The sequence below is a fragment of the Rhinatrema bivittatum genome, chromosome 4 (genome assembly GCF_901001135.1).
Source record: "Rhinatrema bivittatum chromosome 4, aRhiBiv1.1, whole genome shotgun sequence".
NCBI lineage: Eukaryota > Metazoa > Chordata > Amphibia > Gymnophiona > Rhinatrematidae > Rhinatrema > Rhinatrema bivittatum.
Window position 1 is genome coordinate 48489254 of NC_042618.1, and position 25304 is coordinate 48514557.

Below are 25304 nucleotides of genomic sequence, written 5' to 3' on the forward strand. Positions count from 1 at the left end.
ACTAGGTGAAAAATGCCCTAAATGTCCTTACTCAAACTGAGCACTCAATATTCTTAAAAATAAATTACAAGTAGATGTATAACAGGAATGCTTACCTCATTAGCAGAAACAGGCAACACTAGTTAAACATTTTAGTAGTCTTACAATATAAGTCCTTGATAATAAAGGCAGGACATAAATATATATATATATATATATTTATTTTTTTTTAAATAAGTGTATGTGCATGTCTTTAGGTATAACTCAGCTTATTCCCCAAGTCATTCTTGTTAAATGTGTCAAATGAAGAAAAGGACTGTCACAAATAAAAGACTCCATTATATTCAAGGTGAGAGCTGCTCTGTAACTAATGAATAATTCAGTTAGCATCAGCTTCATTCTTTGGGTGCAGCTGACCCACGGTCAATGCATGAGAGGTCAAAAGGTGGAAACAAAGGTTTTAGGTCAAAAGATCATGATCTTCTGGTCCTTTACCCTTACAGGTACTTACTAATTCTGCAGTCTGGACCAGCAAAGCCCGGTGCACACTCACAACGAAACCAATTCACACCATCAACACAGATGCCTCCATTGTAACTGTAAAAATAATAAACCTAATTACAATGGAAGTTCTTATAGTGGATCCATAAGCTTACAGATATGTGAACACAGGTTTCCTTTCACACAATGGACTATTCAAATGCAAATTCCTGTTGTCACTATTCATGCTACTTTCTCTCTACAAGAGCACATGGGAGGAAAAACCCATCTCTGTTAGCTCAAAGGTTACTTAATAAGCCAGCAGTATTTTGAAGGCAGCTGTTCTAAACAAGCATTATTGACTAATTTTCCAAAAATATCCACTTAACTTTCTCTTGGCACTATGGTTTTCTCCACAGGTCTGATGCCTGCCTACATCACTAACCTTTTTTTGTTTTGTTTTGTTTTAATGTATTTTAGGGTTTTTTTTTGTTTTGTTTTTTTTTTAAAGCAGCTTATACATACATTTCTATTTTTAAAAAGATTTCCAGAGTCCACTTTCCTGGCACTAGCATCAACGAGACAAGGGTTCCAAAAGGGAACCACACAAAAAGAATAGTTAACTAGAGAAAGAGCACTTTAAAAAACAAACTCCTCTTTAAATACTACTATCTCCTCAAATTAAAAAGAAAATAGATAAAAAAAAAAGAATCTTTATGATCTTGATTTAACTTCAACAGAAAACCATACGCCCAGATTTTAAAAGCCCTGCGTGCGTAAAATCTGGGATTTGAGCGTGTGGCCGGGCCTTGTGCATGCCAAGTGAATTTTCAAAGGGGACAGGGCACGTGCGCAAAGCCCGGTACGCGCACAAGTGCTGGTCTTCTTTGAAGGGGGCGGGCCGGGACAGTGCCAAGACCCGGCTGCTGGCCTGCGCAACTTACTTCAGCTCGGGAGCTGAATTTGTGAAACAAAGAAAAAGAAAAAGAAAAAGGTAGGGTTTAGGGGGTCGGGAGGAGAGGGGAAGGGGAAGGGAGGTTAGGTAGGGGGGTAGGGAAGTTCCCTCCCAGTCCGCTCCTTAATTGGAGCGGAATGGGAAAGAAATGGGGAAGGCTGGAATGCGACACCACGCGGAAATTGCAAAAGTTCCCCACCTTGTGCACGCGGCCCACGGATTTTATAACATGTGCGTGCCGGTGTGTGCATGTTATAAAATCAGCCCGTCCATGTGTGCGCACCAGGAAATGTGCGCACATGGACACGAACAGGCACATTATAAAATCTACCCCTTAGATTGCTGCATCTTTATGGGTTTTTAAATTGGATCAGTTCAACCTGGAAGATTTAATCAGAAAATACATCTTGGGGGGGGGGGTAAACATTTTATTTTTTTTTATAATTCACCTCCTAATATATTAAAAGAAAAAACCTCTCTTTACTTTTGATAAATTGAAAAGAAGCAGCAAGAAAAATTAATAAAATCAGTGAACTGTTAGACTCAGTAAAATCTCCCCTTTTGTCTTATTTGATATGTGATGAGAAATATGTTTTGAAGTCTTTAAAAGCCCCTGTTCCTTTCATTATGCCAAATCACATGGGATGCTGCTCTACTGATCTGTTAGAAGCCAGTGCTTCCAGTCATAATGCACTACACTACAAACAAACGTGTAAAACAGCTGAGTGACCCTTGGGGAATAGATGTCTGAAAACAGGGGTCATGGTTGTAATAACAAATGACTATATGTCAACCTAAATCTCTGAACAAGAAAAGAATGGAGACTTAGAAATATGACAAGAGAAGAAAAGAGCAAACAATCTAACCAAAGAAATTTAACATTTTACAATAAAAATAGAAATAAAACACTTTTAGCACTTACCACGGATGAGGGTTGCAGTCATTTGTATCTATTTAAAAAAAAAAAAAAGATTTAAAATTTTTGGATCTTTGACAAATATTTTATTTCAAAGTTTTCAATCAAATGGATTCACAAGTTTTACTACGAAGGATTAAGAAATAAGTTTGAGTTTATAGAAAGTAAAAGTAGAACCTACATGAGGTTGATAGTATTCACACTTCCTTCTCCATATATTTTTATTTTAAAATTTGCTGGTTGATATCAAATATACTTCAAAAGATAAAATCTGAAGGATTAAACAGGTATTGCTGGGAGTGAATGTGTTAAATATTAGGTCTGATTTCTAATTTAACTGACAAATGCAAATGACTAGATTAGTTGGTTGGATAAAATGACCTTTGAACTCCTCTCAGCTGGATACAGCATGACAGAGATGAAAAAAGTGTTGTGGGCTGCCTGCTGACTGAAGTGACAGAACAACTGATATTGCCTCTTTGTATTTTAATTTGATTAACCTCAGACTGTTTTTTTGGCATCAGTAAATCAAAATCAATTGCAATTTTACTCTGTAAAATAAGTAACCTGTTCAACCTTATTTAATTCTGACTAAATCTATGACTTTACCACAACTTTAAAATTTCTTCCCCTTAAAGTGGTCATGTGTGTGTAAGAGGTATTTCTATAATTCATGACAAGACCACAAGTTACTAACAAAAACACTTTTCATCAACTGAGAGTAAATCCATTTAATGATCATTTAGGCAATATATGAATGATATTCCTTAAAAGAAGGTTTAATTACACCAATTACAGCTGCTTCAGGATATTTTGGTTTGAAATTAACTATTACGGTACCACTGTGATGTCAATGACCACTAGATAAGCAGCTGATTGGACATTGCTCCCAGAGGGCTGGTCAGAGGTGGTTTGTTGCATCAATGCATTCCAATTCCAGAGCAGGGCACAATGTTCTACAAATATACAGGCCGATACATTTCAGTGTGCTCCGGCGGAGAGCACCGTTAACCTGCGTTTGGACGCGCGTTTTCGACACGCTATTACCCCTTACTGAATAAGGGGTAAAGCCGCACATTTTACTTTCAGAAATTAAGGCGTTAATTTCTCTCGGCACCGGGAAAGTGTACACCCTCCGACTTAATATCATGACAATATTAAGTCGGAGGTCCCAAAAGTTAAAAATAATCAAAAAGTAAAAAAAAAAAAAAAAAAAAAAGTAAAATCGGCCTGCGGCTTGAAAACTGGACGCTCAATTTTGCCGGCGTCCGGTTTCCGAACCCGTGGCTGTCAGCGGGTTTGAGAACAGACGCCGGCAAAATTGAACGTTGGCTGTCAAACCCGCTGACAGCTGTCGCTCCTGTCCAAAAAAAAGAGGCGCTAGGGATGCGCCAGTTTCCCTAGCACCTCTTTTTACCGCGGGCCCTAATTTGAATAATTTTATTTACTGAATCACGCGCACAGGAGAGCGGGCGCTCGCCCGCTCTCCCGCGATTTTTACTGTATCGGCCTGAAAGTCTCTTATGGTTCCTTGCAGTTCATTGAGTTTTTTGCAGGAGGTGATTAATGAATATACATTTATAGTATATATGGATTTGTTTGTACTACAGGGCAATTCAAAAAAGTAGAAAAGGAAAAATAAATGTTCAGATGTAACATTTTTTCACATTAAGTTTTAAAAAAGCAGAAACCCATGCTATGCCCCACCTAAAGAAATCATTCTGCTGGTATGTTACTACAATACTTAAAGACTATATCCAGCAAAATTAAATCACCCATTTTAATGTTCTTGACAGGATACTGTAACAGAGCCTCCCTTTTCATATAATATAGAACTGAAAGGAAAGGAAAAAAAAACATTCCCAGTGGAAATAGTTTTCAAGAACATTAAAAAAAAAAAAGGTTGGAACAAGATACAAAAGGAACAAATGTAGGAAGCTGTGCTTTAGGCTGGCAAAAGCAAGCTACTAAACAAATATAATCTTAGTTCATTAAAAGAACACAGCTTCTTCTCCCCTCTAGCTACCTCCCACCCTGAATGACTCAGGTATGCTGGCATAGGAACTAAAAAGACACTCTTCACTCCTCATATCCTAAAGGAAGGAATAAAAAAAAATAAAAAAAAAGGAACAAGGCTTACTCTGCGTGCAGGTACGTCCTTCCCATCCTTCCTTACAGATGCAAGAATAGGAATCTCCGCTGCCCACACATGTCCCTCCATTTGTACAAGGGTTGGGAATACAACTGCTGTTCTTAGCTAAGATTTAATCCAAACAAAACTAAATTACTTTAAAAAAAAAAAAAAAAAAGTTCACAATTTTAACATTTTAACCCTAATTTTTGGGAGAATACAGAGGTGATAGTTCAGACCAGATTTGCATGATGGCTTGTGTGTAGAGAATCAAAGTAAAAACAAAGTCTATTCTAGTACAGTGCTGAGAAAATGTAAGCCTCCTAGGATGGTCTGCATTTTACCACAATTTATACTTAAAACATAATTAGATCTTAACCTAAACCTCAATTAAAGAGAAAGCAAAAGTTGCTTACCTGTAACAGGTGTTCTCACAGGACAGCAGGATGTTAGTCCTCACATATGGGTGACATCACAGGATGGAGCCCAATCACGGAATACTTTTGTCAAAGTTTCTAGAACTTTGACTGGCACCTACTGAGCATGCCCAGGATGGCACTAACCCTGCAACCAGCAGGGGTCCTCCTTCAGTCTTGTTTAAAAGCTATAGTAAGTGCCAAAAAATAAAATAATAAAAATGTAACGAACCCAACACCGCGGGGTGGCGGGCGGGTTTCGTGAGGACTAACATCCTGCTGTCCTGTGAGAACACCTGTTACAGGTAAGCAACTTTTGCTTTCTCACAGGACAAGCAGGATGATAGTCCTCACATATGGGTCAGTACACCAAGCTGAGGATGTCCGAAAAATGCACCAAGTGTACCCAAAAGACGTGCAACTGGCACAACAACTGGGGTGGAATTTGGTAGAGGGCATCCTGAACCCTCATGGGGTCATGGAAGGGTGTTGGTACATCAAGTTGCAAACAGGTTGCGCAAGACAGACTGGCCGAAGATGGAATCTTGTCTTCCAGTCATGGGCTGCAAAGGTATGGCGAGAACTCCAGGTAGCAGCCCTACAAATATCAGGAAGCGGCACCGAGCGTAGGTGCGCAACTGAAGTCGCCATGGCCCTCACAGAGTGTGCTTTAACACTGTCTTGAAGTGGAATGCCTGCTTGCTGATAGCAAAAGGATATGCAGTCCGCTAACCAGGAGGAGAGAGTCTGTTTTACCCACAGGTTGACCCAGTCTGATGGGATGGAAAGAAACAAAGAGTTGGGTGGATTTTCTGTGGGTAGCTGTATGGTCTCTAGAATGCTAGAGACCGTTTACAGTCAAGAGTATGCAGAGCCTGCTCTCCTGGATTGGAATGGGGTCTGGGAAAGAAGGTGGGTAGTATAATGGATTGATTAAGGTGAAACTCCGATACTACTTTAGGCAAAAACTTTGGGTGAGTGCAGAGTATTACCCGGTCATGCAGAAGTTTAGTGTAAGGCGGATAGGTGACTAAGGCCTGCAACTCACTAACTCTGCGGGTGGATGTGATTGCCAAAAGAAAAATCACTTTCTATGTGAGATAGCGAAGTTCACAGGAGTGGAGAGGCTTGAATGGTGGTTTCATGAGCCGACCCAAAACCAGGTTGAGGTCCCAAGAAGGGGCTGGAGGGCGCAGTGGAGGCTTGAGGTGGAGCAAGCCCTTCAGAAAATGTGTTACAAGGGGGTGTACTGAAATAGGAACATCCCCAACACCTTTATGGAAGGCTGCTACTGCACCGACATGCATCCTAATGGAAGAAGTTTTTAGACTTGATTCTGACAAGTGCCAGAGATAGTCTAGAAATTTCCTGGTGGAACAAGTAAAAGGATCAAGGGACAGGGAAGAACACCATGATGTAAACCTGTTCCATTTGTAAAAATAAGACTTTCTTGTAGAAGGCTTTCGTGAAGCAAACAAGACACGGGAAACTGGCTCCGAAAGGTTGAGTGGCTGAAGAATTAACTTTTCAACCTCCAGGCAGTCAGGGACAAGGCCTAAAGATTGGGGTGGCGCAGGCACCCGTCGTTCTGGGTGATCAGAAGCGGGTCCTTCCCCAGTGGAATGTGCCTGCGAATGGAGAGGTCCTAAAGAATCGGAAATCACACTTGGTGTGGCCAGTGAGGGGCTATCAGGATCACGTTTCCCTTTTCCTGACGTAACTTCACGAGAGTCTTTGAGAGAAGTGGAAGTAGAGGGAATGCATAAAGGAGACCGGTTGCCCACGAGAGGGAGAATGCATCTCTTGGCAGAGAATGTTGGTTGTGAGAGAGCAAAAGTTCTCTACTTTGCAGTTTTGAGGAGATACAAAGAGGTCTATATGAGGGTAACCCCAACGCTGGAATATTGAATCCGCTACTGTGGGGTTGAGGGACCACTCGTGCAGTTGAGGGACCACTCGTGCGGTTGAAAGGTGCGACTCAGCTTGTCTGCCAACACATTGTCCACTCCCGGCAAGTAGGTGGCCTTGAGGTACATCGAAAGGGAAAGGTCCTCCGCCCATATCTGTGCAGCTTCCTGACACAGAATGTAGGAGCCCATTTCCCCTTGTTTGTTAATGTACCACATGGCCACCTGGTTGTCTGTATGAATCAGGATGACCTGGTTGGAAAGGCGATCCTGAAACACCCTGAGAGCCTATCTGATTGCTCGTAGTTCTAGGAAATTTGGTGTTTGGCTTCCTCTGGAGACCAGGTGCCTTGCGTTTGCAGATTGGCAACATGGAATGGAAGGCCTCGGAGGAAATTGGACTGATTTTTCCACCAAGCCAGAGACAGGCGAAGCCGGTTGGTGATGTGGACAATGGCTGACAGTGGTTGAGTTGATTGAATCCATTGTGACCTTAGAGTCCACTGCATAACTCTCATGGCAAGATGGGCCACTGGAGTGACATGCACGGAGGACGCCATGTGTCCCAGTAGGATTAGAAAATGGTGTGTTGTTGAGCTTTGTCAAGATTGCAGCTGATGGGCGAGAGAAGTGAGAGTGAGAGCTCGTTCGAGGCAGAAATGCTTTTGCTTTGAAGGTGTCCAAATCTGCCCCTATGAACGACAGAGTTTGAGATGGGACTAGGTTGGATTTTTGTAATTGATGAGAAAACCTAGGGAGATCAAAGTGTGCAAGGTGAGATGTAAGGACGTCAGAGCAGCTTGCTGAGTGGGAGCCCTGATCAACCAATCGTCGAGATAGGGGTAGACGTGGACACTTTGAGTCCGGAGGAATGCTGCTACCACTACAAGGCACTTGGTGAAAACCCGTGGTGCAGACGCCAGGCCAAATGGTAGCACTCAGTATTGGTGGTACTTTGGGCCTACCAGGAATCGCAGAAATTTGCGATGAGATGGAGTTATTGCAATGTGCGTGTAAGCGTCCTGGAGATCTAGAGAGCAGAGCCAGTCTTCCCTTTGCAGAAGAGGAAGGAGGGAACCCAAGGTTACCCATCTTGAACTTTTCTCTTTGTAGGTTCTTGTATAAGGCATGCAGGTCTAGAATTGGGCGAACGCCGCCTGACATTTTTGGGATTAGAAAGTACCAGGAATAGAATCCGAGGCTCTGTTGGGAGTAGGGCACTGGTTCGATTGCTCTGGATCGAAGGAGGAGAGAGGCTTCCTGATCCAGAAGTAGTGAGTGGCTTGATGTTCCCCACGATAGCTGAGGTGGGGAATCCGGCGGGATGGAGAGAAAGTTCAGGAGATAACCTTGAGTGATTATGGCAAGCACCCACTGGTCTGAGGTGATTGTGTGCCACATGTTGTTGAAATGGCACAATCAACCTCCCACTGGTACCTGCGGTAGTGGAGGCCGAATGCTGCTCTCTAGGAAAGAGTCAAAAACCAAATGCAGGACCTGGCTGAGGAGCTGCCTGTGGTTTTTGCCTACGAGGTTGTCTGGATTGGGCCTTCTGGTAAAGGCTTAGTTAAGCGACCTCTGGATGGAGGTGGATACGACTTCCTTTGGTGATAGAAAGACTTTTTGGAGTCCTTTCTAAATGTTTGCTTGGCAGGATATTTAGAAGGAACCAGAGAGAGTTGGCAAAGAGTCTCATGGTGATCCTTGAGCTGTGCTACTGTTTGCTGAAATTGCTCACCAAAAATACTGCCACCAATGCAAGGAAAGTCAGATAATCTGTCCTGGACTTCAGGGCGTAGGTCCGAAGACTTTAGCCAGGCCCACCTCCTTGCAGAAATAGCTGCTGCTGATACCCTGGAAGAGGTGTCAAAAATGTCATACGCTGACCTTCTCATGTTTGCCAGCTTCAAATCCCTTGTGAACTAGGGCTTGTAGTTGTTCTTGGAACTGCTGAGGCAGGGACTCAGCAAATTCCTGAATTTTCTTAAATAGGACCCTATTGTCCTGGGTCATTTAAAGTTGGTAAGAGGCAATTCGGGAGACAAGCATTGACCCCTGAAAGACACGCCGACCAATGGCATCCAAGAACTTCTGTTCTTTCCCTGGAGGGAAAGAGGAATGTGGTTTTGAGCGTCGGGCCTTCTTTTGGGCAGACTCAACAACCACTGAATAATGATCCAATTGAGTTTTCTGGAATCCTGGAGTTGACTGGACCAGGTATGTGGTGGTGTCTGCTTTCCGGTTGACTGGTGCCACCAATTCTTCTTCAGAAGATCCAGGAGGACCTCATGGATAGGGATAGAGGTGATTTCTTTAGGAGCATCCAGAAATTGTAGAAGTTCCATTATCTGGTGTCTGGCATCCTGTTCAGTCTGCAGTTGGAATGGAACCAACTCAGACATTTCCTTCACAAAATTAATGAAGGACAAGTTCTCTGGAGGAGAACGCTTCCTTCTTTCGGTAGGAGAGGGTGGTGATGGAAAATCATCGGTATCCTGGGACGAATCATCGGTCCATGGATCAAAGGGTTCATCACCGGCACCCCCAGGATCATTAGAGGGATGGAATGATGGAATTCCTGAAGGTTCTGGTCTAAGCACTGAAGGCATTGATGGAGTCACCGGAGGTATCGATGGAGGGATCGGTGGCACCGATGGTAGCAAAGACGCTATCGGTGACATCGATGGCTGAGGCATCGGTAGAACTCCCGAAGGAGGAAAGAATAACGGTATTTCTCCTTCTTCTGATGAAAAAGGAATTGGAGAGGAGGGCACCGGGGCCATCTATGCCTCTGGATCCATCGGAGGAAAAGCAGCGAGCAGCGCTTCCATTCTCGACAGTAGCAGTGCCAGCGCTACCGGGATAGGATCGGTGGCCGGTTCAGGAATTGGCACCGACACAGTTATCTGAGGAATCTGGAAACCTTGCATCGCCTTGCCGATGGCTGCCTGAATCATTCGGTCCAGCTCTTCACCGACACCTAGAGCGAGCAGCCCCAGTTCCGGAGGCGTAGCCGGAGAGACCACAGTTAAAGGCGGAATCGCGGCTCCCAGGTAAGGGTTGCCTCTGTGACCTTAACTCGGAAAGGGACGGTGCCTTTTCTGGATGGGCTTTCTTCGGTGGTGGCTCGGATGATGGCGACATCGAGGGGTTGCCTGAGTCGATGGTCTGAGGCTTTCGGTGTCGATGTTTCTCATGACGATCTCCTCGATCCTTCTCCTGAGGGGGAACAGAGAGAGTCTATGGCCGGGAAGTCGTCGACGCTGGACGGACACCGGCCGGTGCCCGATACTGGTGCGACAGACAGTGTCGGCTCAGACGATGTCGAGGCTATGGATGGAGTCGTGGGTTTGAGACCTAAAGAAAACTTCCATTTTCTTCATTCTGGCCTTGCGACCTTTTGGTGTAATTAAGGCACATTTGGTGCAAGTGAGGACATCATGCTCGCACCCTAAGCACATTACACAAACCTTGTGGAGGACTGTAATGGACATTGTGTGAGTGCAGTCTGGGCACTGACGGAACCCCGACGCCATGGCCTCTGAAAAATTTATTTGCGGTGCGGTTGACGGCCAGAAGGCCGCGAGGGTAATCGATCGGAACTGGGTAAAAAACTTACCGGACCACCGCGGAAGTAAAAATTCAATAGGGGGACCCCTGTAGGGTATTAAATTATGAAGCAATTCCGTGAGGAATATTCCTGTCAGGAATCTCTGTAGAGCTCCTTAACCCACGTGGCTACAGCTGTGCAGAAAAAAGAAGACTGAAGGGGTACCCCTGCTGGTTGTAGGGCTAGTGCCATCCTGGGCATGCCCAGTAGGTGCCAAAGTTCTAGAAACTTTGATAAAAGTGTTCCGTGATTGGGCTCCATCCTGTGATGTCACCCATATGTGAGGACTACCATTCTGCTTGTCCTGTGAGAAAATTAATCCCACTGAACAAATAACTATGACTAAAAGAATATATTTTAATTTGTTCAACAAAAGATTAAACAAGAAATATCCTTGTGTGAAATGTATGGAACCCTTCACTTTGAGCAGCAATAATTTCAGCTAAATGTTTCCTGTAACTGTTGATCAGTCTCACATCACCCTTAAGCAATTTTGGTCCATTCTTCCATACAGAACAGTTTCCTTGCATGAAGTACTCATTTCAGGTCTTGCCCAAAAAGGTCTATAGGATTTAGGTCAGGATTTTGACTTGGCCAATCCAAAATAGGAAATCTTTTTCAGCCATTCTGTAGTAGATTTTAATACTTAGGGGCTTTGTCTTGCTGCATGACCTACTTTCAGCTCGGCTTCAACTCATGGAAAAATGGCCTAACATTCTCTAGCATTTTCTGATATAAAGCAGAATTCATGGTTCCATTAACGTAGGCAAGTCATCCAGGTCCTGATGCAGCAACTTAGCCCCACACTATGATAGCTACAATACTTATAGGGCCATTCATCAAAATGAGTTATAGCGTTAATGCCCATGATAACGCCATGACACATGCGCTAAAGCCATAACGCACGCAGTTGTTATGGTAGCATGTGGCATGAATGCTAATTTTTCAAAGGGGAGGGATTTGGTCTGGATTAATGAAAACGAGGGGTGCTATTGTACCCTTTTAACTCCAGAAATACTACACCTTTTTTCCTGGATTAAGCTGTGCGAAATGCCCATAATGCAATTCGAGATAAAGATTGCAAACTGTATTTCAAGCATTTTTGAGCTTGGGGAGAGGGAGTGGAGTGGAAAGAGCCTCTGGGGAGGCCTTCACAGTATTCAATGATTTATATCACTATAGGAGGGCCAGCTAAAATCAAGGTGAAGTTTTGGTGGTGGTTTAAGGTTTTGGGGCCAGTTTTACATGCAGAGACGTACAAACAGCACAGTACACCTTAGTGAAGATTTGACGTTATTTGGAGTGAGGAAAGTAACACAAAGATGATATTTCTACAATGTTCTCTCGCTCTAGCTTGACAGCACTCTGGTATAGAGTCCAACGCCAAAGGAAGGTGGCTTCTTCCTTATAATAGAAGATAATCAGTTTTGTGTAGAGCAGGAGATAGGATCTAGCGCATTTTGCTCATACCACAAGGAACATCTCCATTTCAACCCAAAGAACTTCCTAGTAGAATCCTTTCATGAAGCGAAAAGAACCAGACACATCCTCTGACAGATTTCAAGGTCAGCCTCTCAACATCTAGGCAGTGAGAGCCAGGGAAATTATGTTGAGATTATGCAAATTGCCTTGATCCTGAGTGATGAGATCTGGGGAATTCCCCAGCCTGATCAGTTACTGATGGACATCTCCCTAATGAGTAGGAACCAAATCTGTCTTGGGAGCTATGAGAATCCTGGTCCCCTGGTCTTTTCAGCTTCAGAGTCTTCGCAATTAGTGATACTGGAGGATACGTGTACAGTAGGCCCTTGCCCCAATCTAGGGGGAAGGTGTTTGAGGCTTTTCCTGGAGGCAAAGAGCAGAACCTTCCTGTTTTGAGAGGACACAAACATTGCGGGTGTGCCCCACTTATGAAATCTGGTTTACTATCCCTGTGTTTCCAAGATCCAACTGAACTTTCCGACATTATGTACACTTCTCAGATACGTGGCTCTGAGTACCATCCCTTGGGAGATGGCCCAGTGCCAAAACTTGACAATTTCCTAATACCGGAGTTAAAATCTCATACCTCCTTACTGGTTGATGTAGAACAATGCAACTTGCCTGTCCATTTGGACAAGGACTACTTTGTTGGCTAATTGATCTCTAAAAGCCTTTACAGCATACCAAATTCCCAACAGCTCTAATTTTTATTTTTGCATTTCCAATAATTTACACAAAACAAATTTTGTATATTCATACAGATATTTCAACATTCAAAACTTACATATATAATAATTATCACACAAGCAATATTTGAATATTTAAATCATTCTGTTACATCACAGGAAATCCCAGGGCATAACAATTAACTGAGCGATTATATAAGAAATTTTTATTAACTTGAACAAGAAAGGAGAAATTTAAAAAATCTTCCTCCCTCTCGATCTCATTCAGGAGGATACAATGGTATCTATCTAATGCACCTAACCTGGACCTGTACTAGGGGGGGGGGGGGGATGCGAATCTAAAAAAACCTGTAACTCGGATGTTTCAAAAAACACATAAGTATGCTCCATATATTTTAGTTCATAACAGCATGGAAATTTTCAAATAAATCCAGCTCCTTTAAGAAGTACCTCTGATTCTAATTTCAGAAATTCTTTTCGCCTAATTTGAGTGGATCTTGTTAGATCTGGATATATCCAGACCTTAGATCCATGGAATGTTTCTAATCTATTTCTCAAAAATAGGCGTAAGACGGTATCTCTCTCTTTAGGAAAAACAAATGATACCACTAATGTAGCTCTAAAGTGTTATCTCCGTATTTACTGATGTTTCAATTATTTCTGATAGATTTAGAGTCTTTCCTATCTGTGTTCCACTACCTGATCTCACAGGAATATAATAAGCTTTCTCTAATACTGGTAAAGCTTGACTGAGTATTTTTAATACTTTCAACATATATTCCTTAAACATATCTACTGCAAGAATCAAATCTTGTTTAGGGAAATTCAAGGCTCTTAAATTAGAGTACTTTAATTGATTTTCTATATATTCCAATTTCTTTTGGTTAATTGATTCAGATTTAACAAGATTCATCTGGACATTTTCTACTTTTTCTAATCTCCCTTCATATTTAACCAAATTATTTTGAGATACTAAAGCCATACTTTCCACATTCATTATTTTAAGCTGTGAATTAGCAGTAATCTGTGTTAATTTGTTAATAGCCAGTTCCAATGATTTAATAGCTGTCCATAGTGTATCCATGGTTATTTCCAAAGGTTTCTGCGGTATTTTATATACCGCCACTCTGATGAGCGGCGGTATATAAAAACCAATAAAATAAATAAATAAATAAAAGTATATTCATAACAGGTTGTGATTCAACCCCTCCCCCTTCAGCCAGGTCTCCTCTCTTTTCTCCATTTTTAGATGACGTTAGAATTCCATCTAGATCTACATCCTCAGTAGAACTAGCAGACATTTTTTCTTTAAGTAATGGAGGAGAGGGAGTTTTAGGAGCACTGGGGGTCAACGATATATCATTGACCAGTACCATTGCTTCTCGCTCTGAAGCATCATGTACAGCAGTCTCCTCTCCCGGCCTACAATCATCTGTAACATTAAAGAAGGAGGAGATTTGTGGCTGAAAAGGTGTTAATAAGGGAGATGACATCTGTGTCTCCCTTATACGAGCCTTTTTGTATGAGGCATATCGCTGTTCTAAATTTTTGAAGGTAAAATTCAAATTCTCCTTCTTTTATGTTCCTCCAATACTTAAATTCTTATTGTTCCCCTGGCTCGGAGGGAGTCAAGGAGACAGATTCAGAAGAGATTAAGAGTAAACAGTCACTTACAGTTGATAGAGACGTCCGTTATTCTCCGAAATGGAAATCCACAACCGAGTAAAATTCAAACTGAGCCGCGCGCACCTTAGGCACGCGCGGCTTGGGAGACATGCCGGCGGCACCTACGCGCCACAGGAGGGGCCGGCTTTTAAAGAGCTTCCGGTCCCTCCCTGATGACGTCAGCGAGGCCTCTCCCCTCGCTTGAATCCAGTCAGCGTCAGATTCAGGTACCGTATTTGGAAATTGGACCAGGTCTCAGTCCCCAGGCAATAAACAGTTCCGCAGAGGCAGAAAGGTAATGGCTGACCTCCTCGGGTTCCTCTCTCTCCACTCCCCCTCTAAGTTTATCTGATGAAGCTTTTCCTGAGCAGACCAGATACCCTGGGTTCAAAGCCCCTCTAAATAAGCTCTCCCCGGTTGGAGGCACCCATGGTTAAGACAATTTCAATCAGAGAAATATGAAAGGGTATACCCCTGGTCAGAATGGAATTGTCCTGCCACCAGGACAGGAGTTCATGAGCAGTTATGTGACAAATGTTGCTGCATAGCTCGAGTGGTCTGCAGCCAGTGTAATCCAAGGGTCCATAGGGCTCTCCTCCTGTGGAGACGTGCCAAAGGAATTACATGTAAAATTAATGCCATAAGGCCCAACATACTCATGTTCCATACTGATGTCTGCGGAGTCAAATGGATTCTTTCTGTTGCCAATATCAATGTGATAGCCCTCTATTCCAGAAAGAAGGCTCTTTCCCAAGTAATGCCTAGCAGATCACCGATAAACTGATTGAGATGACAGGCTCAAGTAGGTCTTGGGATAATAGTTAAGAGTGGAGGAGTAGCCTAGTAGTTAGAGCAGTGGGCTATGAACCAGGAGACCAGGGTTCGAGTCCTGCTGTCGCTCCTTGTGACCTTGGGCAAGTCACTTTACCCTCCATTGCCTCAGGTACAAATTTAGATTGAAAGCCCTCTGGGGATAGGGAAATACCTACAGTACCTGAATGTAATCCACTTTGAAGCGCTGAAAATATAAAAAATTAAATAGATGAACTCTAGCAACTCCAACACCCAGATGGTCTTATGCATCAACTCTGTGGCACCCATGAGCTCTTGACTAGCTAATTGTCCAGATAAGAATACACACCACACCAAGACATTTGGTGAAGACTCAGAGCTGATGCTAGGACAAAAAGACAGCATGTGATACTGAAGGTGACAGTCTACCACAACTAATCTGAGATTTCTCCTAATGGGGAAATCTATGTGGATGTAAGCATTCTTGAAATTGAGAAAGCATTGCCAGTCCCTCTTTTTGAAGAAAGGGAATCAAGGTGCACAGAGAAAATCTTGAGCTTTTCTCTTTTCATAAACTTGTTTAAAGCCCTTAGTTCTAGAATGGCACAAGTCCTGTTTTCTTTGGAATCACAAAGTACTTTGAGTAGAATCCCTGCTTTCTTTCCCAAAGTGGAACAGGCTTGACTGCACTGGTCTCTAACAGGGAGCAGAACTCTTTTTGAAGCAACTCCTGATATGGCAAATTAAGCCCCAACTGAGGTTTAGAGGACAATTTGGCAGACAGCCCAATAGAGTTAATTTGTTGAGGACCTACATACATCCAAAGTTACACTGGGCCAACAGTTGATATAAAATCTCTGACTGCCTCTGACAAGTCAGTCTTCCAGCACAGGTACAGTAATGCAGGCTATGCTTTCTATGATCCAGTCAAAACACCATCTCAAGCATTGACTGGGTTGCTGGCTGTGGCTTAGGGGGCCTTGAACAGGCATGAGGAGGTCGCCAAATAGGAGTGCAAAAGGGGCAGAGGATAATGCCTCTTTGGCTGGAAAAAGTGTCTTCTCCACCCCCTAGAAGAGGAAAGTCAGTCTGGAGTGGCTGTGGACAGCTGCTAAAGCATTGTACAGTACTCACATTATCTGTGCTAGTGCTTCCTTAACCTCATCGCCAAAGAGACTGTCTTCAGTGCACAGAACATCTGCAAGTCTTTCCTGGACCTCTGGTCAGAGGTTTAAGGGTCACAGTCAGGCAACTCTGTGGGCACCAATCCCCATGCCAGAGACTCAATACTGTTTCCAAAGCAAAGGTGGAGTAGACTAGGCGTTTTCTGCACTCCATTCTCTATTTCATCAGTGTTTAGAGAGTATCCTGCTACTTCTGAGGAAGCTCATCAGCCACCCCCTGCATCTTCTTCAATAAGTCCTGCAAGTACTGGCCCATGAAGAGTGGTAGACAGCTATGTGGCCATTTAGCATAGGCTCCTGAAACACCTTCCTACCAAGAGTGTCCAGGGTTCTAGAATCCTTATCCAGGTGCACCGAGGAATGGGTCGTAATCCTCTTGGCCCTTTTGAGAGGATTCGACCACTACAGATTGATACGGTAGCTGCCTCTTTTTGTATCTGGTACCTTCTGGATGAGATACATAGTGTCTACCTTCTTTTTCATGTGAGCCACCAGGGGAAGGGGGAGGGTACAGGAAGAAGGATGCTTTCCCACATCCTCTTCTGCACCTCCGGAAGGATTTTGTGAACTGGGACTACCATGACTTCCTTGGGAGGCTTCATGAACTGGAAGATGTCGAGCATCTTAATTCTGGTTTCCTCCTTCATTTGCAAAGAGAATGATTTCTGTCATCCATCTAGCAAAACCAGTGAATAATAAGTCTTCCTTTTTGGGGGAGGAGAAGGGTCAGAGAGAAGAACCATCAATCCCTCTTCAACAAAGGTATCAATGGATCTAAACCGTACCCCCAAAAGAATTCAGTCATACTTCAACTATGCCCTCTGACAGGGGTGCACTAAGCTGCTTGGGCCTGAAACCTGAGGAACTATCTGACTGACTGGAAATCACCATGGGGGGGGGGGGGGGGTTCACCACTGACACCAACTCCCCTCCAGGAACTGGCATTGGCATCAGCACCAGTGCACGGCTGCTTTCAAGCAGCAGCTTGATTTCAGTTCTTGCTTATCCCAATGCTGGAGCACAGAGGCCTGACAATGCTTTATCCAAGGTCTGCTGAAACTACATCTAGCTCCTTCTCAAAGTTAGCTGATGGAAACACTGACCAGGAAGCAGGAGGGGTAGCCATGTCTTCCTGAGAACTAAAAAGTATATATCAGTGGCTGACATCAGCACCCCTGGAGACTGGTACAGTTCCTGAATCTTTGGTGAGAATGAGCTCTACTCCCCACAGGATCACTTTGGGGGATTTTCTGCCACCTCCGGATCATCCCTGCTCACCAACAGAGACTGATGACAATGCTTCTTTGCCTTCGCTCAGTGCCTAGAATTGGAACTCCTCAATGCCAACATTGAAGAGGAAGAACCCAATACCTTCTTTGAACAGGAAGAGGCAGGCAATGGCTTATGTCTTTGGTCCACAACAAGGGAGTGAAATGCCTCCTCGATGTCAATGCATCACAAGTGACTAGTACAGCTCCCGGGTCCTTTGATGTCAACGACTCCAATGTCAATGGATCGATCTTCCGGTACTCAAAGTGCTTCTCATTAGCTCTAGCTGGGATCATTGTCCTTTAGAAACCATAGGCATGCAAAAATGACGACATCTTCAAAATGTCATGCAATGCCTCCAGGAACAGGATACATCTTTCATGGGTATGTGTGATAATAAGTAATATATCTATTTATGATTTTTCAAAATATAGTAAAGCATAAACACTCTATTGGTAATAAAGGAATAATTACAAACAAACATAATAAGAACATGTCTGAAAAGCAATGATTAAATGAATGCAATCTCCCTATTCAAATTTCCAGCATGAGAGGGGAGACAGAAAATACAGGGAGTAATTTTAGGAAATTCAATATAAAAAAGCAAACAAGTGTAACAGTTTGAAAAGCTAATTATTTCCTATTGAGCAGATACTGGAGAAGAAGATGTCAAGGATTTCCTAGATTCCAAGAACTCTAAGTTGCTGAGGCAAAAAGAATATGAAGCATTCATTTTTAAAGTTGATACACATTTACATGTGTACGCAATCTAAAGAAACAACCAATAGCTATAGCGTCTGGTGTAAAACAAGAAGTCTACAACAGACTTGAGTTACCTGAGCTACATCTGGGAAGATTCTAATCGACTGACTTTAAAATAAGGAATTTATATTCCTAAAGTACCTCTGCATTACCTTACTTAAATCTTGAGAAGAATCTATATTCAACAATTTTAATATCAGAATTTTCCAAGAAATTAGTTAAATCATGAGTGGTAATACTAGGATTAGCAGAAGTATTATTAGGAAGAAATAACATTCAAGAAACACTTGGTAGTTGGTTAGAAGAAAAACCCAGGACTTCCAAAAAATCTCTCTTCAAAGTTAGATCCAGAATTACCCGCATAAGCTTTGGAAAATTATGTAGCCTCGAATTCAAATTCCTGGTCTGATTTTCAAGATGTTCCATCCTTTTAGAAAATGAGTTGTGGTCCTTAACTGTGGCCACATTGACAGCTTGAATTTGTTTTAAATTTTCCTCAATATCTGAAACTTTAGAATTTATCGCCACAAGTTGACCTTCATAAGAGGAAACTGACTGTTCAAATTTAGATGAGAGAGTATCCATCTTTGCAAGATTTCAAGGATTTCCCAAATCCTATCATTAGTTCTCAAAGGGAATCTAATATCACTACAGCTGGTCAAGGTGGAATTGAGAGGGTGACAATAGGAGGGATACTTTGGTTCACCAATGATGCTGCCTTTGAAGCACCATCCAAATCTTCATCCAGTGCACCCATTTCTCCAAGGCAACCAAAGGAGAGGGGGAGAGCACCACCATACCTTCCGTATGAAACTCCTCCACAGGGAGAGATGAATCAAGCCGCCCGAGTTCAGTCAATTGGAACAGTAGTACAACCAATAGCTATTGGTACAGTAGTATAGTCAATTGGTACAGTAATTGCTCCTACTGCAGCAATTACCCCTGTCGCGTCACAGGTCAACAGCAAGAAGCCGATCATCCAAAGGACTCAGGGAGGCTTCCTCCGCTGGCAACTGCCACGCTCCGACACAGTAGGGTACATCGGGATCCTCAGTTCCCTGTGAAGCTATTGATGGAGAGGTGAAGCTAGTGATAAGCTGCTGTCAGAGGTTGGGAGGGTTTGGAGGGAAAAACCCTAACCTAACCTTTACGTTTAGGAGGCATAAGTCACCAAGATGAAAGCTTATAAGAAGAGGTAAGGAATAGCAGAGTGAAGCTCCACCACTATGCCATTATCTTGTCTCTATGTGTGATAGATAAAACCTAATACAGGAACGTTTTTCTTATAATAGATAAAACCTTGGCATATCTAGGCATCAATGGAAACCACCAGTCTGATTACCCATGGTCAGCTAGAAAACAAGGGAAGTGAGAATTAACTCTAGGTGGTCGATGCCCAATGGAACAGAAACTTAGAAAGATGATAGAACAGCTCACCTTGCAGAGAATCCAGGATCTCCCTGCTTCTAGAAGATATTGCAGTAGAGATTTATTTTTTATTTATTTAAATTCTTTTTTATACCGAAGTTCATGGCACAAGTCATATCGCATCGATTTACATCAAACGAAAGGTTTACATCGAACGAGATTTAGATAGATTACATTGAACAGCGAAGGATTAACCAAAGATTAATCAGTTAAAGGGGGGAACAGAACAAACTAGGAATGAAGGAGGTTATAACTAGGAATTAGTAGTGCAGAAATTGGAAACATAGCATGGTAGGGTAACCATTGACCTTTCTGGAGAATCGAATTGGCTATGAAGAGATTGGGTCTCTACAGCTGTTTGTGGTGTTAGGGGAAGGCTCGAGTGAACAGCCAGGTCTTAAGTTTTTTGTTGAAGGTTAGTGGGCAGCTTTCCTGGTGGAGGTCGGGGGGGGGCGCATGTCGTTCCAGTGGGCTGGTCCCGCTAAGGAGAAGGCCTGTTTGTTAGTGAGGGAGTGCATGGTGGATTTGATTGGGGGGGGTGTGTGTGTGTGTGGAGGGTTTGTTTATAGGCCTCTCTAATTGGTCTATTTGAAGTGTGGAATTGTAGCGGGATTTTTAGTGTGAGTGGGAGTTGATTGTGGATGGCTTTGTGATTGTAAGGAACTTATAGATGATTCTGAAGCTTATGGGGAGCCAATGTAAATTCTTAAGTATGGGTGTGATGTGGTCGCCTCTTTTGGAGTTTGTTAGGATTCTAGCGGCTGCATTCTGGACTATCTGTAAGGGTTTAGTGGTGCTTGCAGGGAGGCCCAGGAGGAGGGAGTTGCAATAGTCAATTTTTGAGAACACAGTGGCTTGGAGGACCGTCCGGAAGTCCCAAAGTGTAGGAGAGGTCTGAGCTTTTTCAGTATTTGAAGTTTATAGAAGCATTCTTTGGTCGTGTTGTTGATGAATTTCTTTAGGTTTAAGTGGTTATCCAGTGTGACGCCTTGGTCTCTCACATGGTCAACTGTCGCCTTAACAGGGCTGGTGGGGGGAGGAGTATTGGGGTTGGGGGAGATGAAAATGAGTTCTGCCTGGGAGGTGTTGAGGACTAGGTTGAGGCTAGTAAGTAGGAGGTTGATGGAGTGTAGAGGCAGCTGTCCCAGAACTTGAGGGTTTTTGAAATGGATTCCGTTATGGGTATGAATATCTGCACATCATCCACGTAGATGAAGTGGGATAGTTTGAGGTTTGATAGTAGCTGGCACAGGGGTAGAAGATAGAATTTGAAGAGGGTAGGAGAGAGGGATGAGCCTTGGGGTACTCCCAGGATAGAGCTGATGGGGGGGGGGGGGGGGGGGGGGGGGGGGGGGTGGTGGATTCTTTGTTATTTATTCTGACCTGATAGTGTCTGTTACTAAGGAAGGACTCGAACCATCTGTGGACTGTACCAGTGATACCTATGTCTGCAAGGCGGTTGAGGAGGATGGCGTGGTTTACAGTGTCGAACACAGAGGAGATATCGAGTAGTGCCAGTAGGTAAGGTTGTCCCTTATCTATTTCTATGAGAAGGTTGGGGGGGGGGGGGGTTTTGGTAAGTGCTGAGACATAGAAGAACAATGCTTTGGCATCGTAGAAGTTGTGGATTTTTTGGCGTAGTAGTCTTTTTGTCCGGAGTATGGTGGATCTGTAGCTGTACATGGCTGATCTGTAAGTGGACTGTAAACTGGGGGAAGGGTTTTTGCGTCATCTGTGTTCCTTGTGTCTGAGCTCTTGTTTGAGTTCTTTTAGTTCGAGCGAGAACCAGGGTTGTTTGTTCTTGAAGTCTGGGTCAATTTCTTTAGAAGTAAGTGGGCAGATTTTATTGGCTACTGAGTTAGATATGTAGAACCAAGACGAGATGGCCGTGTCTGGGTTTGAGAGGTTTAGGTTGGATAATTCCTCTGTGAGATGTGATGTGAGGTTATCCATACAGCATGGTTTCCTATAGTGGATGGTGGTTTTTGGGAGCGGGGGAGTCAGGTTTTTTTTTTATTGTAAAATTGGGATGATCAATGAGTAGTCCGACCAGGGGATTGGTGTACAGCTAGGGGGAATCGTGTGGGAGATGCATGAGTTTGTGAAAATAAGATCAAGGGTATGGCCAGCTTTATGGGTAGGGCTGTTAACGATTTGTGTAAACCCCATGGCCTTAAAGGAAGTCAATATCGCTTCGCAATTGGGGGATAGAGGGGTGGTATCTACATGTAAGTTGAAATCCCTCAGTATGATAGCGGGAGAGTCTATGTCAATGTGTTTGGCTATGATTTCAATGAGAGGGGAGGCATCAGATTCTAGGAGCCGGGGGGGGGGGGGGTGTGTGAAAATCAGACAGATTTGTAGTTGGTTAGATTTGAATAGTCCAATTTCAAGTTTGGTAATGGTCTTAATCATCTGGGGGGTCAGTCTTAGCTCTTTTTTGGCGGCTAATAGTAAGCCGCCTCCTCTTTTTTTGGTCTAGGAAGAGAGAATACGTCGTAGATCTGTAGGGGTAGTTGGTTGGTTAAAGGAATATCTGTGTGTTTAAGCCAGGTTTCTGTAATTACACAGATGTCTGGTTTCGAATCACGTAAGTAGTCAAGGATGTGGGGTTTTTTTTAGTAAGAGATTGAGCATTAAAGAGTGTAATAGAAAGAAGTGAGAGTCCTAGGAGTTGGGTGAGAGGGGTGGTCATGATGTGTATCAGGGATCATCTGGAAGATTAAAATCCTCTAGCAGCAACACCTCCCCTTTTTACAGAAATCCTGTGAATATCCTCAATTAAATCTGTCTATTCTCTCTGCCTGTGATGGAGGTCTGTATAAGACACTAATATAAATAGACGTTCCATTCCCTCTTTCCAGATTAACCTACAGTACCTCCTCCTTACCTCATAAACCCAGCAATGCTGTTGCTTTAATACTATTCTTTATATATAATGAGACCACCATGAGTCTGTATGTTTAGTGTCCCATCCCCATCCCTTTTAAGTTACATTGGTTGCCTGTGTTATGAAGGGTGAAATTCAAATTAACTCTGATTTTTAAAGCATTCCATGCGCTGGCTCCAGCATATTTTAATTTGCTTTTAAAAATATACTAGCCTGGACACCCTCCAAGACCTGCAAATGAAAATCTTTCAGTTCTCTTTAAGCAGATCAGACTTGAGTTCAGAGAGCATCTAGCCCTTCTCTGGAACTCTACCTGAGAATTTGAAGAATGAAATCTCTCAGCTTTTCGTAAGGCCCTGAAGGTTTGTTTACTTTAGCCTTCAGTGATATGGTATAACATCTGGACTGATTCAGGTGGTATTCTGTGAATAATATAGGATGATAGCATTAGTGATACTGTTTTTGACAGTCAGGCATGTAATAGCTTGTATGTTTACAATATTTTATGCTGTTTTAAATTAATGTGTGTTTTCTGTAAACCGCTTTGTGCATCTTTGAAGACAGCAGTATAAAAAAGTTTTCAAATAAATAGTCAGATGCTGGTTGAGGATTTTTTTCTAGCAGTTTTTGTGTGTCATGTTTAAGTCCATTTCATGTTTTTATTTCATTGAGTGTGAGTTTTAGATTGTGTTTTATTGATTTTGTATGTTATTTTATATGCAATATTTATGAATGTGCAGTATAAAAGCCTGAAATAGAAAATAGAAATAGAATGTTTTATTGTAACCAGCCCAGATGTTTATCGATGGTGTGGGATATAAGTTTATCAAATAAAGTCAAGGAGTCCAATAAGATTCAGACAGGGGTATTTTTTCCTTACGGATCCACATATATGTCCTAGAATGTAGGCTCCATTAGTTCTATGTGGAATTTGTTATTCTTGGGAACAAAACCCCAACCAAAACCAAAAAAAGAAATCTAAAGATATTTAGTTAGGATATATGTTATTAAATCACCATAAGGACAATCTAAAGATAATAGCACATGTGGACTTTTGAGACCGCGCAAGTCCCTTCACCAGTTGCTGGAGCCCCGCAATCACTTTTCTTTAGTCTTGCAGTCACAGTACAGTTGGGAAATGTGGTATCAATTTCGTCTACCCCATCTCAGGATAATTCTTATGGTAATCCAATAGACAAATATAACCTGCAAAGATTCCAGTTTCTCTAGGACCAATTCCACTACTGGGACTCTGCACTACAGATACTTACCAATGCTACAAGTGCTTCCCCCCCATCCTGGAGGACAAGAACATCGAAAAGTGTCTCCAGTATCATAGCATGTTCCACCATTGCTGCAAGTGTTCGCATCACATTGGTACTCACCTACAGAACAGCAAAATCAATTAAAAAAAAAAAAAGGTTTCAGCTACTGTATAATCTAACAATTCATCAATATGGAATCAGATCACAATATATATTTATATTATTAGAAGTCTACAAGATTGTATATTTGTGTATCAAACCATACTGAAAATCTTTCCCAGCATAATAATCAGGTAGCAACATTTCATAATTCAAGATTTTTTTTTTTTTTTTTTTTTTTAATCAAGTCACCTCCTAAACAAGAACATATGAAGCCAGTCCATTCCAATTCACCAGTTGGTAGGACAGATAAGTATTAATCTCCCCTCACCAAACAAACTTCTTTCAGGGTCATTTCAGGCAATAGCACTGTACTCTGTCACAAATTCAAATTCATTCTTTTACACCCACAATTGTGCAATCAAAAATAATATGATCAGTCTTTGTCCTAAACTCTTGATGTAGTAGCTCCAGATAGAGTAATTCTGCAGTATTAGTACAAAAATGGAATCCTTTGGCTTTCTTGGGTCTTAACCATGAAAAGAAGGTTAGAACGAAAGGCAAAAGGCTAGTAGCACAAACATCACCTTGTGATAAAGAAATTTATCTGGTAGAACTGCAATCCTATAAGTTACTTTGAGATAGCTAAGAAAGATTTATACTCAAATAAAATCTTGGGCACGCTTAATAGCCCACAAGAACTTTTTTGTTGCAAAGTGGCTATTGGAGAAACCTACCAACCCCAGCATAGCAAACATTAGTAGCCTCTACTCTTCATTGAATGGGTTAGTTTGGGGGAAAAGCTGGATTCCGAGTTGCCATTCATTCAACTACCATATTTCAGCTATAGATAAGTTTGAGTTTTATTACTCTAGGCAGCTATAAAGGATTTATCATTTGCTCACTCAGTTGGACTGTTAAAACTGTATAAGTTATGTCATGTCTTGATTATTTCAACTCATATTTGGATTTACCTGTGCAGAGTACAAATCGGTTGAACATGTTCAGAATGCTGTTGCTAGGTTATTGGTCAAGGCAGACCTTAGAGAACATATTTAATTTATTTTACATATGCTTCATTGGCCAGGGAGTACTTTTTTTAAGGTCTTAATTTTGACTCAAAGTTTGACATGGTGAGGGTCAAGTTTATCTGGTTAACAAGTTGCCTCTATACCATTCAAATTGTCTATTGCACTCTCAAAGGATATACATGTGTAAATGTAACTGCTATTGTAAATTTTCAAACGCTATTTACCAGCATAATGTGCACTTACGTGGATAAATCCTATGGACAATTCAATGGCATTGTAATGGAATGACCCCTTTTTCTCCCTTGTTGCATGTGCAAGACTAGGCTGAATGCTTGGTCCACTTTAAGTCCCACAGAA

The 25304-nt window shown here is 42.4% G+C and overlaps 1 protein-coding gene across 1 annotated transcript in view; it reads right to left on the minus strand.

Annotated features, from left to right (window-relative positions):
- The window catches only part of JAG2 (jagged canonical Notch ligand 2), a 481367-nt gene that overhangs the window by 76299 nt on the left and 379764 nt on the right, over positions 1–25304 (minus strand). Inside the window, 4 exon segments of the mRNA XM_029598095.1 lie at positions 491–576; positions 2337–2364; positions 4471–4587; positions 23824–23937. Coding sequence (XP_029453955.1) covers positions 491–576; positions 2337–2364; positions 4471–4587; positions 23824–23937 — 345 coding nt within the window.